The sequence below is a fragment of the Microtus ochrogaster genome, chromosome 2 (genome assembly GCF_000317375.1).
Source record: "Microtus ochrogaster isolate Prairie Vole_2 chromosome 2, MicOch1.0, whole genome shotgun sequence".
Lineage (NCBI taxonomy): Eukaryota > Metazoa > Chordata > Mammalia > Rodentia > Cricetidae > Microtus > Microtus ochrogaster.
The window spans coordinates 27,413,139-27,427,538 of record NC_022010.1 but is presented as its reverse complement, the minus strand read 5'-3'; the positions used below and the strand labels follow the sequence as shown (position 1 = coordinate 27,427,538).

General features: G+C 42.5%; 1 protein-coding gene across 1 annotated transcript in view; it reads left to right on the top strand.

Moving 5' to 3' along the window:
• Rabgef1 (RAB guanine nucleotide exchange factor 1) overlaps positions 1–14,400 on the top strand; it is a 51,294-nt gene that overhangs the window by 28,834 nt on the left and 8,060 nt on the right. Inside the window, exon 5 of the mRNA XM_013350496.1 lies at positions 7,805–7,974. Within this exon, the coding sequence (XP_013205950.1) occupies positions 7,805–7,974 (170 nt within the window). The remainder of the gene's footprint in view (positions 1–7,804; positions 7,975–14,400) is intronic.

The window sequence follows — 14,400 nt, the reverse complement described above, 5'->3', positions numbered from 1 at the left end:
TCCTCCTCCTCCTCCTCCTTTATTTTTTGGCCTTGTTTTCCATGTGTAATAACCGCTGTTATTATCAGAAGTGGCTCTTTCTGGGATCGAAAGTCACCTGAGAGATTTTTCTCTCAAAGTTTATTTCCTATGCTAGTAGGGAACATACAGATAGGAGAAGGCTAATTTGGGGCTCTTGAGTAACTCATATTAAATATTTTCTTATAGATGGATTTTTTCATCTATTTTTAAAATTTTTTTAAGAAACTTTTCTTTATTTATTTATTATGTATACAATATTCTGTCTGTGTGTATGCTTATTTGTTTATTTTTTACTTGTATGTCTGTGAACTGCTTTGTGCCTGGTATGTCAGATGCTTTGGAACTGAAGTTACAATGGTTGTGAGTTGCCATGTAGGTTCTGGGAATCAAACTTGGGTCTTCTTGATGAGCAGTCAGTGATCTTAACCACTGAGCTATCACTCCAGCTCCTCATTCATCTACTTTGAGTGTGTGTGTGCGCACGTATACTTTGTGTATACTTGTGTAGGCCAGAGATTGTCATTGTGTATCTTTGATTGTTCTCTGTGTTTTTCTTTTTCATTTTTTGTTTTTGGTTTTTTGTGACAGGGTTTCTCTGTGTAACATCTCTGGCTGTTCTGGAACTCACTCTGTAGATCAGGTTAGCCTCGATCTCACAGAGATCCGCCTGCTTCTCCTTCCCAAGTGTTTGGATTAAAGGCATGCGCCGCCGCCACTGCCACCGCCGCCGCTGCTGCCACCACCACTGACTGGCTTCCACCTTATTTTTGTGAGGCAGAGTCTCTTAATGAACCCGAACCTCCCTGATTTACCTAGACTGGCTGGCCATTGAGTCCCAGGGGTCTTTGTCTATCCCCCAAGATTTGGGATTATAGGCTTGTGCCACCATGCCCAGCTTTTGTGTGAACTCTGAGAGTTGAACTGAGATTCTCATACTGTGCAGCAGAGAACTTTACTGAACTCACAGTGTGGCTCAGGCTCACTTTAAACTTGGGATCTTTCTGCCCTCATCACCTGCTGGAGTAAGAGTCACACACCACCACATCTGCCTTTTGCTTTTTCAGTGTTAGGAGTTAGACTTTAGCCTTTTAACATTGTAGCTGTTTTTGTGGGTAGAAAGCTTCAAAGTCAGCCAGGCTGTGGTGGCACAGGCCATTTTCTCAGCGCTTGGGAGGCAGAGGCAGGCGGATCTCTGTGAGTTCAAGGCCAGCATGGTCTACAGAGAGTGAGTTCCAGGACAGCCAGGGCTACACAGAGAAACCATGTCTGGGGGGAAAAAATAAGAAAGCTTCAAAGTCTGTAAAAATCCTTCATTTCTAAATAAAGGCATTGGGTCACAGGTTACTTAGGTAAGTTTGCAAGCAAGCTTTCCACTTGAGCCTGCTTGCTTGTTGGCCTTTGTGTGAGTACACTCAGCTGATAATAGGGGCAGCTTCAACTTGCAGTCTAGACCCATGGTCAACTTTGTTATTCTGTGACTGTATTTTACTTCCTCTATATGCGCTCCTGTTAGTTTATTTATATTAGTAGTACGAAAGAAAGCTCTTAAGCCAAGAGAGTGTGGTTCAAGCAAAGCACAATCTCCTAAGGGATTTGAAGAATTTGTATGTATGTGGTAAGTGTACATGTTTGTGTGGGTATGTGCATTTGTGTGTGAGTGGGTGTGGAAACCATAGGTCAACATTGAGTATCTTTCATTATTTTTCTTTTTAATAATTTATTTAAATTTATCCTATGTGCATTTGTGTGAGGGTGTTAGATCCCCTGGAACTGGAGTTACAGACAATTATGAGCTGCCATGTGGGTGCTGAGAATTTAGCTCAGGTTCCCTTGAAGAGCAGCCAATACTCTTAACTACCAAGCCATCTCTCCAGCTCCTCATTATTCTTACCTTACTATTTGAGATAGGGTCACTCAGTGAACCTGGAGCTCATCAGTTTGGACAGACTGACTGGCAGTGAGCTCCTGTATCTGCCATCCTATTGCTGGGATTACAGACACATGACACTTCACCTGGCTTTTTGGTGGGTACTGGGAGTCAAATTCAGGTTTCCATGATTATTCTACAAATACATGACCCTTACCACCTTCTCAGGCTGCCTTTATTCTTCATAACCATTCAAATCAAATTAGCAAGGGTATTATTCTCTTCATATATCAAAGATTAAGTTTGACATAATATTTTGGTCTGTCCTAACAAGCATACATAGCAGGTGACTTGCTCACTGACTTACTGAGTGACTGAGGTAAGATCTCACTGTGTTCTCCATGCTGGCTTCCAGCTCCTGGACGAAAGTGATCCTACTGTCTTGTCCAACTCCTGAACTAAAGTGATCCTACTGTCTTGTCCAGCTCCTGGACTTCAGTGATCCTCCTGTCTTGGCATGCTGGCACACTTGTGCCCTCCTGTTGGCGGAGGCTGCCCATTTGTTCCCGGCTACCCAGACTTGAAATAACCCCTCAGAAACTATATTATTTAGATCACTGCTTGGCCAATCACTTAAGCCTAAAGCCTATTGCTTGCTAGCTCTTATATCTTTGGTTAACCCATTTCGATTTTATATTTTACCATGAGGCTCATGGCCTACCAGAAGGTTCTAGCTGGCAGCTCGCATCTTTCCCCTCTGGTAGCTACATGGTGTCTCTTGACTCCACCTTCTTTCTTACAGCATTCAGTTTAGTTTTCCCTGCCTAGCTCTATTCTGCCCTGCACAGGCCCAAAACAGCTTCTTTATTAACCAGTGGCATTCACAGCATACAGCATACATTACCCTCCTCTTTGGTGGTGGTGTTATTATTAGTGTGTAAGAGTGTATGCATGTGAGTGTCATGTCCAGGGAGCCAGAAGAGGCCCTGGGTCCACTGGAGCTGGAGTAATGAGTGCTTGTGAACCATTCAGTGTGGATGCTGAGAACTAAACTGGGTCTTCTGGAAGAGCAGTGTGTGCTCTTAGCCCCAATCCATTTTTTTAGCCCCTCCAGGACTATTTAGGTTGAAATAGCAGATGCTGCAATAATAATAGGGTGGTACAGTGTAGTTATAAAGAACCTGCCTGGGCTTGGGATTCCAATCTGGTTTCAAATCCTAGCTCTTCCTTTTACTAGCACGTGGCATTGGACAGGTAAGTGGTAAGTTCGCTAAGATTCATCTGTAAGGTGGTACTATCATCACCCACCTTATGAAATTGTTAAGAATTAATGAGTGGTTAATGAGCATAGTGCCTGGCACCTACTAAGCACTCCTTGAACGATAGCTGAGGTACGGCTTTCCTTTTGGCCCAGGGTTGCTCAGCTGGAAAGCCTTGTATACTGTTTAGCTAGGTGATAGACAGCTTGAGAATCCTGTTTGACTGGATGGACTTGAACCGCAAATTGTGTTTCTATTTGAGAAACTCAAAATGAATATAAGTATTTGTGCAAACTCTGGCTGCTTGGTCCCTACAGTTCTAGCTGTAGCGTGACTAGATTGTTCTTTTCCATCTCCCTTCTTGTTTTGTTGAAAGCTTTTTGTGTTGTCTGGAGCGTACTGGTAGAGCCAACCCTATCTTTTTTAGTGCTGAGCTCTACTCCAACCTCCTCTGCTTTCATTTTAAAGGGAAATTTGGGGTAGGCTGAATTTTTTAGACAAGATCTCACTTTGTGGTTCAGGGTGTCCTTGAACTCCTAACAAACCTCCTGCTTCAACCTTGAAAGTGCTGAGAACCGGGCTGCTCAGCTGAGGACTTTTCCGCCCTTTGTTTAGTCAGAAGTATTTGTTGGAGAGGAATGTACAGAAGTGAAACAGTGAAGGAGGTAACTGGGCTTTCCCTGCTTTTAACCCCAAAGCTTTCAGTCCTTGAAGCTTTGCAGTCTGAGGGCTTGGCATTCTCTGGAGGGTCCTCTTGGACCTCTGAGGTCCAGGGAGTATAGGGAAACATCTGCTCAGAAGTCAGACCCTAGTTCAGTTCTGCCCTTAACCACAGAAGCAGCTGAAGTTCAAGTTTCTAAAGACCTTCAAGCCTTGGCTACTTCAATTGTCAGTTGTAGGGATACGGTCTGGTGTATGTGAGGGTTGCACAGCGGTCTTGTAGAAGCGCTCAACGTACGGTAGTACTCACTATAAGTCATTGCCATTATTATCTTGTCACATGGAAGAAATGTTGTGTTTCTGTTGTAGATCATTCTATAAATTTTAGTTTGGGCTTGTGTATCCACAGTATTGCACAATGTGGGATTTTAAGAAAGTGTTTTATTACACACACACATACATATACATAGGAAGAGTGTGAATGAGTGTGTAGGCCATGGTGAGTATGTGATGGTCAGATACAATGTTCATGTGTGAACTCTGCTGAGCCATCCTGCCAGCCTAAGTGTTGTGTCTTACTGACTTCCCTCCTGTCTTGTCAGTGGAGGATTGAACTCTCCAGTTGTGATTTGTTTCTCACTCCTTACATTTCTGTTTTTCCCTTGTGCTTTTTTTGTTTGTTTGTTTGTTGTTGTTGTTGTTGTTGTTGTTTTTTTTGGTTTTTTGAGACAGGGTTTCTCTATGGTTTGGAGCCTGTCCTGGAACTAGCTCTTGTAGACCAGGCTGGTCTCAAACTCACAGAGATCCACCTGCCTCTGCCTCCTGAGTGGTGGGATTAAAGGCCTGCGCCACCACTGCCTGACCCCTTGTGCATTTTAAAGCTGTATTGTTAATTATGTGTTTAGGACTGTTGTATCTTGGAGAGTTGACTTTTCATAGTATAATGTCCGTCTTGTTAGTTGGGAGGAACTTCTTTTTGATTCTTTGACTGTATCTTATTCCTATCCTTAGTGTCCCAATTTAGCCTCTTTATTGTTGTTGTGACATGGGGATCTCACTTTGTAGCCCAGCCTGGCCTGGAATCCACATTCCTCTTGCCTCAGCCTCCTGAGTGTTGGGATTGCTGTGCAGCTTCCATGCCCAGCAGGACATATGGGTTTTAACTTTGGTAGTTATTCCTAAATGGTCTCCTTTTAAAGTTCTGTCACTTGTATCCCATCTGCACAGTGTTAGTGACTGTTGCATTCTTGTCAAGATCAAATTTCAGATTTTGTCTTAGTTAGGGTTTCTATTCCTGTGAAGAGGCATCATGACCAAAACAACTCTTAAAAAAGGAAAATAGTTCATTATGGGCTTGCTTATAGTTCAGAGGCTATTATTAGTCCATTTTCCTCATGGTGGGGAACATGGTGGCACACAGGCAGACATGGTGCTGGAGCAATAACTGAGAACTTTACATCCTGATCTACAGGCAGCAGGCAGAGAGCCACTGGGCATGGCATGGGCTTTTGGAGACTCAAAGCGCACCCCTAGTGGCTCACTCCAACAAGACCACACCTTCTAATTCTTCTAATCCTGCTCAAACAGTTCACCAACTGGGAACTAAGTATGCATATATATGAACCTATGGGGACCACCTTATTCAAACAACCATAGATTTTTATAATTTTGATTATTATTTTGTTACTAAATCATTAAGTTAACTTTTCTTTCTCTCCTTCCTTCCTTCCTTTCCCTTTCCTTTCTTACTCTCCCATTCCCTCCCCTTCCTTCCTCTCTCTTCCCCTACCCTCTCTTCCTTCCCCTCTAGCTCTGTAGACTAGGCTGACCTTGAACTTACAGAGATCCACCTGCCTGTGCCTCTCAAGTATAGGAATTAAAGGTATATACCCAGCAAGTTACCTTTTTGAATGGCATCTTCTTGTGGTTTTAATTTGTGTATTTGTCATTCTTTTTTTTTAAATATTTTTATGGTTTATTTAACTTTATTTTATGTGCATTGGTGTGAAGTGTCAGATCCCCTGGAACTGATCTTCAGACAGTTGTGAGCTGCCATGTGGGTGCTGGGAATTGAACCTGGGTCCTCTGGAAGAGCAGTCAGTGCTCTTAACCACTGAGCCATCTCTCCAGCCCCCTGTATTTGTCATTCTTGAAGTGCCCATCTTCCCTGTTAACCACTGCCCAGCAAGGGCTATATAGTGAGACCCTGTCTCATAAAAAGACCAATAAAATAATAGTGTGAAGTTGATAAAAAGTCTCCTTCTTAAATAATAGTGTGAAGTCGGTCGATTTTAATGCCTTCCAGTTTCTTTTTCTTGTAGGATGTGGTGGTCCACACTTGTAGTTCTAGCATTTAGGAAGCCAACGCAGGAGGATCCTGTTTCGAAAGGAAAATACAAACAAAACCTTTTACTCAGTGTCTATTGGGGGATGTGTGTGAGAGAGAGTGGTAGAATGTTGCTATAAAGCGTAAGCTGATATCACATATACTGTATAATCTAGCCTGACCTAGGACTTGATCCTCCTGCCTCAAAGTGCTAGAATTACAGGCATGTGCCATTGCACCCAGCTTGGATGCCTTTTTACTATGAGCAGTGTGACTTGCAAGCTGAATGGTGGGGAAATAAATTGGCCTTTGTCTATTTGGCAGGTGAAGTGTGATTTGGAAGTTCTCTAACGCTTTGTGTTACCTGATGCCTTTGTGCTCCCATTGATGGTTACTTTGGTAATTTTTAGGTGATCATCAAGAAAGTTGTTCAAAAAAGGGTACCAATTCAGTATTGGTGACTAATGATACAGCTTAATGCATTGTGTATTTTGGCTAAAAGAATGCTAAGGAGCAGCTTCTATTGAGTATTTTTTATTTGTTTTCTGTTTGTTTAAAAAATTAAAAATTTATGAGTTGGGTGTGTGTCTGTTGCCTGTGGATATAATATTACCACATTGTGGAGTTTTTTCCTTTTATATGGGTTCTGGAGATAAAACACATCTCTAGGCCTGTGTGGCAAACTCTTTTCCCTTTTGAGCCATCTTACTGGCCCATGGGTATTTGGTTTTTATTTTTTACGTTTTATTATGTTGGGGCCGGGTGTGTGCTATTATTTTTTCCACTGCACTCAGAGGTCATCTCTGCGGAACTTCCGACTTCAGGGAGCACAGGCCCCCTTCGCCTGTTACCTTCCATCAGTATCCTGCCTTCCTACACCTGTAACTCACTTTAACACATTAGACTGGTAGCACAAATTTGAGAGATTTTGTTATTACTTGATTTGCTTTTAATATTTGATTATTTATTTTCTGGATCTCACTTTGTAGCTCTGGCTGGCCTGGCACTCACTATGTAGACCAGGCTGGCCTCAATTTAGATTCGCCTGCCTCTGCCTTGATTAAAGGTTGTTGCCACCATCCCCGTCCCTGTATTTGTACTTTTAAGAATAGTTATGCCTTAATTCACTTCTTACAATCAGGAGTCATTCTCTGCTTCCACTCTGTGTGTCTTGAAGATTGAATTCAGTCACCAGACTTGTACATCCAGCTCTTTTGCCTGCTGATCCATCTGGTCATCCTGCAGTTAAGTTTTTTTGAGACAGGGTCTTATGAAGCCCAGACCGACCTCAAACTCACTAGGTAACTGAGGATGACCTTAAACTGACCTGGATCCTCCTGCCTCCACTTCCCAAGGATTATAGTTGTGTGCCACCATGCTTAGTTTATGCATTGCTGGGCTGGAACCCAGGGATTTTTACATGCACGGCAAGCACTCTACCACCTGAGCCATATTTCCAGTCCAGCTGAATATGTTTCAGCTCGTGTAGTTTTTATCTGCTTATACTTTCAGATTTTCCTTACTTTAAGGACACTCATCCAAATGTTTAAATATAAAGTGATATAAATTTAACTTTAATTAAACATAATTTCAGTAATCTTGTTAACTACATAGAGTAATTCCATACATCAGTTTTCTGGGTAACAAACTTACTGTGTTTAATTTTCTCAGCAGAAATTCAGGAAGCCAAAGCTCCCAGTCCCTCCATAAACCGGCAAACCAGCATTGAGACGGATCGAGTGACTAAAGAGTTCATAGACTTTCTCAAGACCTTCCACAAGACAGGCCAAGAAGTCTATAAACAGACGAAGATGTTTTTGGAAGCAATGCATTACAAAAGGGTAGGCTGAGACTAACCCCTTGGAAATAAGAGCTGTGGTTTTAGGGAGGGTTAGAGATAACTGTAATCTTGTCATTTTACACCTGACAACAAGAAGGTGATATTTACCTAAGACAAGCCTTTTAGCTCAACTAACACCTGACTCCCTGGCTAGTACTTTTCCACCGTGCTCTGGTGATCTCTGTGGGACTTCTGAAGTTAGAGAGTTACCTTGTAATGGAGTAGCCTGCCTCCATGGACCCTTAGCTCTGCAGCCAGTAGCATGAAATAGATTTTGTTATTACTTGTTTTACTTTTTGTGTCTGAATCATTCCTTTTTCCACCTTGTATTCCCTGATTGAGACAGGGTCTCACAGTATAGCCCTGGCTGGCCTGGAACTCACTATATATACCAGGTTGAGCTTGAACTCACAGAGATCTGCCTGCCTCTGCCTCCCAGGGTTAAAGGTGTGCACCGCCATGCCTGGTACATATTTAGGTTTTTAATGTTCTTCTCCATGTTCATTTAGAGGAAAAAAACGATAAAGTGTCTGCTCACTCATTAGGGTTCTCACCAGTGCTTGGCTATAGCTCTGTTTTCCGCATGCATGGCACTGTGTAGCCCGGGCTAGACTTTAGCTCCCTACCTCCTGCCTCAGCCTTCACAGTGCTGGAATTATAGGAACATACCACAATGCCTGCTAGGGGGGTTGTTTTGTGGATTTTTGAGGTGTGGTCTCAATGTTTGTAAGTCTCAAAGACTTGCCACATGTCTGAGACTGAACTCGATCCCCCTTCCTCAGCCTCTGGAATGCTGCTGACATTTGTAGGTATTGTGTGCCACCATGCTCATTCACACCTGTGTCTTAGTCTAGAATTTATCTGTAATTTCAGTTTCCATAATTCATAAGACTAATTGCGAAAGAATTCATTTTGTAAATAAAGATGAAGTATTTTCATCTTCTGCAGCATTAAACTCATGTAGTGTGGACAGAAGTTTCTGTCCTACCCGGTCCCGCAGTTGTTTAGTCCCAAAGAAATACACAGAGGTCTACATTAGTCATAAACTGGTTGGCCAGGTAGCTCATGCTTCTTATTAACTCTTATAGCTTATATTAGCCCATAATTCTTGTCTGTGTTAGCCATGTGGCTTGGAACTTTTTTTGGCGAGGCAGTCACATCTTGCTTGTTCTGTGTCTGAGTGACATCTGCAGACTGACTCTTTCTCTTCCCAGAATTCTCCTGTTCTCATTGCCCCACCTCTACTTCCTGCCTGGCTACTGTCCAATCAGTGTTTATTTAAAATACAACTGATATAGACTGCAATGTAGGTCTTCTGTGTGGTGAAGAGAGCTTACATAGAAGGGAATGGTAATGAGGAAGCAGAGCTGCTTAACTGCCCTCTGGTTAGACACATCTAGCCTCAGAAGTGTGGATCTGTATCCTACGTTTCTCAGTGTTCCTAAGATTCAGTTCTCCAAAGGGAAGCTTTCCTTCTTGCTCTTCAGGGGTGTTGTGACCCCGTTTTAGCAGGCAACTGTTTCTTCTTTTAAGTATTTGTGAAGAAACAGTGACATTTAGAGTTAAGGCAAGCTACCACCAGTGAGACTTGAGTGTGGGAGAAGAGAGGGAAATAATGATAGGCTTGTTTAATGTGGAAAAAGCGAAGTCTGAGGGTTTTTTGTTGTTGGGCTGGAATGGTCTCTACTAACTTTGCATTTATGCTGCAGTATGTGCAGAATATATGCTGTAGATTATATTGTATTTACAGAAACACTGCTCAGCTGGGTTTGTTTTTCTTATGAGAAGTATAATGTACCCGTGTTCTGTATTCATTTAATTAACCATTTAGTGAATATGAAAATAAAGAGGCAACCCTGATGTGGTGATGCATGTCTCAAATAAGTAAACACATTTAAAAAAAAAAGTAAGCAGCTGTTAGAGATGCCACCGTGCTGTGTGTTCAGGGCACCACTAGTTGACACTGGAGACCATGATAAGACTCAGATTCCTCCTGTTTTAAAAACTACTGTGCAACTAAATTTCCGTTTTACACTAGCACCAACTGTTTGTGATAAGGGTCCCAGTCTCATGCATGCGTCCTGGGTATCTTTGGTGTCTAGCACGATGGACCACATACCTGATATGTTTTTATGTATTTATTTTTTATGTACATTTATTTATTATTTATTTATCTGTATGCTTGTATATAGGCATGCATGTATGGAGGCCTGAAGGCGTAAGTCACTAACAGTGCCACACCAGTTTGGAATTATGATTAATAGGGTGATATTTATTTAAAGGGGAAAAAACTTACAGATCTCCATCCCAGACAACAGCCCTCTGCGCAACCAGGAAGGGAGTCTAGTGGCAGGAGGAGCAGGAAGTGAAGAGAAAGAGGAGAGGGAAGTGGCCACTTTTTTAAAGGGAGAGAGACCACGCCCCAGTGGGCTGGTATCTCAGCGGCTATAGGCTGGAGGAGTGGAAGGACCTCCCGCAACAGAGGCCAGTGGGCAGCTGTTCTCTCCTTCCACCATGTAGGTCCCAGGGACTAAACTTAGACCTCCAGACTTGGTAGCAAGTACCTTTATCTAATACCGGGGGCTTGAAGGAATCCCTACTGGCCTTTGACTCCGAGTCATAAAACTTGCTGTTTATGCCTGAACTCACATACTCTAGCTTTAAGACACTAATTAGATAAATTTAATAAGTATAACGTAGGGAACAGTTCCTGGAGATTTTGAAATGTACTGTAGATTAAGGTGCATTCTGTATTGAGTTTTTCAAATGTGCTCACAAACCTTTACCCAACTTAAACTTTCTTGATATTGCTCTAAGGGCCTACTCAGCATGGAAAATAACTCTTATCTGTAGAAACAGCCCCACTGACCATTGATATAAATCGATCTTTGTTCCTGTCACATTGTACAGATTCTTTCCCCAAACTGCTGGTGTAGAACAATGCGCACTCTTGCTTTTGTCTGACTCTGCATCATTTCTGTTTTCTCCAGTCCTAGTTTATGCCAGGGTTGCACAACCTGTTCTGATTAGACAGTTGTTTTCAGAATTGCATTAAATGTCTTTCCCAGACACTTGATCTTTGTTAGGCAATACTTAATCTACATTTAGACTTTTAAAAACATCCCTAAACGCTATCCCTTTTGACTAAAATTTCAGCACCTACATATTTCACTACAGTATACCGCCCAACAATTTTTGCTAATATTTTTCTGAAGTCTTTTTATTTTACCTCCATTTTAAAAAGCAGAATTAGTTTATTTAAAATATTTTGAAATAGATTTTAAGCTCAAGGATTGAGGGGGCTCTTCAGGAGAAAGACACACCCTAGTGTGTGTTGGGGGAGGGGGGGCTCTTGCTCTTCTTAAGAGTCATTCTTTTTTTCTCCTTTAAGATTTAATTTTCTTTATGTGGGTATTTGCACAAGACCAGAAGAGGGCATTGAATCCCCTGGAGCATGAGTTATATAGGCAGTTGTGAGCTGCCATGTGAGTGCTAGGAACAGAATTCAAATCCTCTGCAAGAGCAGCAAGTACCTTTTAACTTCAGAGCCATTTTTCCAGCAACCCCTCTTTTAAAAAAAAAAAAAGATTTATTTATTATGTATACAGTGTTTTGTCTGCATGTATGCCTGCAGGCCAGATGAGGGTGCCAGATCTCATTACAGATGGTTGTGAGCCGCCATGTGGTTGCTGGGAATTGAACTCAGGACCTCTGGAAGGGCAACCAGTGCTCTTAACCTCTGGGAGAGCTACATAGTGAGACCTCATCTCAGAAAGAAAGAGAAAAGGCATGGGAGGTCCAAAGAGAACACTAATCTTTCCCATTCCTAACTAGAAAACCGTGTAACCTGATTTTATGTGGTCCATGACGTGGTGAGGAATTGTTTTCTTCAAGTCTGTCCATATGAGAACATGTTATTAGGCTGGGCGTGTTAGTGTAAGCCTGTACCTGCAGCACTTGGGAGGCCCAGGTGGGAGGGCTACTTGAGCCCACAAATCTGAGACTGGCTTGGACAAAACAATGAGAGCCTGTCTCAAAACCCAAAATCAAGCTGGGTATAGTGTCATATGACTTTAATCTCGGCACTTAAAAGACAGGTGGAGTGAGTTAGAGGATGGCCTGAACTATACTGTGAGGTGTGGAGCAGCTCGGGAGCCAGGGCAGGGGGATCTCTATGAGTTCGAGGCCATCCTGATCTACAGAGCGAGTTCCTCAACAGCCAAGACTACACAGAGAAACCCTGTCTTGAAAAACCAAAAAAAAAGAGTTAAAAATAGGTCCTTACTTTCTGCCTATCCTGAAAGAACAGCCTGCCCTCTACATCCTCAGTGTACATTGCCTTTTAGTCTGTTGAATAGCGCAGTAAAACCCAAATATCTTTTGAAATTGTGCTTATTTTCTGAGTTTCTCATTCGAGGTTTTTCCTCTGCTTACTTGTTTCCATCTCTGCTCTTTGAGCAGGGTCTCACGTAGCCTGCATTTGCTGTCCAGCCAGAGATGACTTCCACCTCATTGCTCAGTTCAGGTTTTATTATTTTTCTTAATTTAAAGTTTTTATTTTGTGTGTTTGTGTGTGCTATGGCTGCATGTAGGACTATGCACCACTTGATTGCCCTGTGTTAACAGAGATCATAAGAGGGCATTAGAGCTAGAATTACAGATGACTGGGAGCTGCCATGTGGGGGATGGTAACTGAACCCAGGTCCTCTTTAAGAGCAGCCAGTGCCCTGACCACTGAGCTGTCTCTCTAGACGCTTAATTCAGGTTTTAAAGACACAATTCCCTAGGGCTGGAGAGCCGGCTCAGTGGTTAGGAGGGAGCACTTACTGCTTTTGTAGACCAGGTTCAGTTTCAACACTCAGGGCTTGGCTGTTCACCACTGTCAGCAGATCTGACTCCCTTTTCTGGCTTCTGAGGGCACCACATATGAATGTGGTACAATACATATTTGTAGACAAAGCTTCATAAAAACAAATCTTTAAAAATAAAACCCAATTTCTGTATGCGCAGCTACTGTGTAACCTCACTTTTTTTACTAAGGAAGTGATCAAGCATAACATAGGGCCTTTTGGCCATTTCATTATGATAACAGTCTTGCTATTAAAATTTGCTATGGCCAGGCAAGGTGACGTACACCTTCAATCCCAGCACTTGGAAGGGAGAGGCAGGTGGATCACTTGAATTTGAGGACAGCATAGGAAGTTCCAGGACAGCCTGGGCTATGTAGAGAGATCCTGTCTCACAAAAACAAAACAAAATAATTGCTACTGATTAGTTTGTATTAACTTATAGTTTGCTTGGTATTAATGTTTACGGAAAAGGTGTTTTTCTGTTTAATGAAGAGATTATAAAGTGGGGCTGCATCTTTATTCACTTACACTTTCACAGAGTAAATGGAAAGATGACATCCCTCCTGTACCTTAAAATTTTTACTGAACATTTCACTCATAAATTTGAGACAGGGTCTTATGTAGCTTACACTGGTCTTGAACACCTGATTCTCCTGCTTCTACCCCCAAGTGCTGAGTCACACATGTTTGCTCCTGGTGTGCCCTGTGCCTGGAATCAATCCCAGGACCTTTTGCGTTCTAGTTGAGCTCTCTACTCACAAAGCCACATTGCCAACACCCATGTCAGTGTTCTAATCCAAACAGTAGTTTTCTGTTCCTGGTCACTGTGGGAAACCAGAGGGGTATGTTTAAAGAAAGAGACTCATCAGCACAAGCTCTAATTCTTGAGGAAGTTGGGAGGAAGTAGTACAGACTTTGTTTTAAAATTAGAAGCAGTGTGTTCTCACTTAGAAGCAGAAGCTGAAAAAGTCCATATTGTAGAAGTAGAGTGCAGAACAGAGCAGCAAGGCAGAGGGGTGAGCAAAGGAGAGCAGGTACAAGGTGCACTTAGCTGAAACCGCTAGTGTTCTTTTTTGGGGGGGGGTGTTGTTTTTTATTTGTATGTATGTATGTATGTATGTGTGTGTCTGCATGTCAGTATGTGTACTTACAAGCAGGTGCCCAAAGAGGTCAACAGAGGGTGTGGGAGCTCAGGAGCTATAGCTACAGGCTGTTATGAGTCATCTGATGTGGGTGCTAGAACTTAGTTCTGGTCCTCTGGAAGAGCAGCAGGTGCTCTAATCTCTGAATGACCTTCTTCAGCCTCTTTAATGTTCTTCAGCACAGTAGAAAACTGTGGTTGTTGACAGTCAATGGTGTATTTCTAAATAACGAGGGAAAAGGAATTGGAATGTTCTGGCACAGCACACTGACAAGTCTAGGATTGCATGCTAGGTGCCGCCATCTGTTCACTGCACCTTAGATAGAAATATCACGGTGCCCATGAATGTATAGTTCCTAGAGAGCAACTGAGAAAAACACTTGATTAGTAGTGGGGCTCTCCTGGATCTGGGGGATGGCCCAGAGGTTAAGAGAGT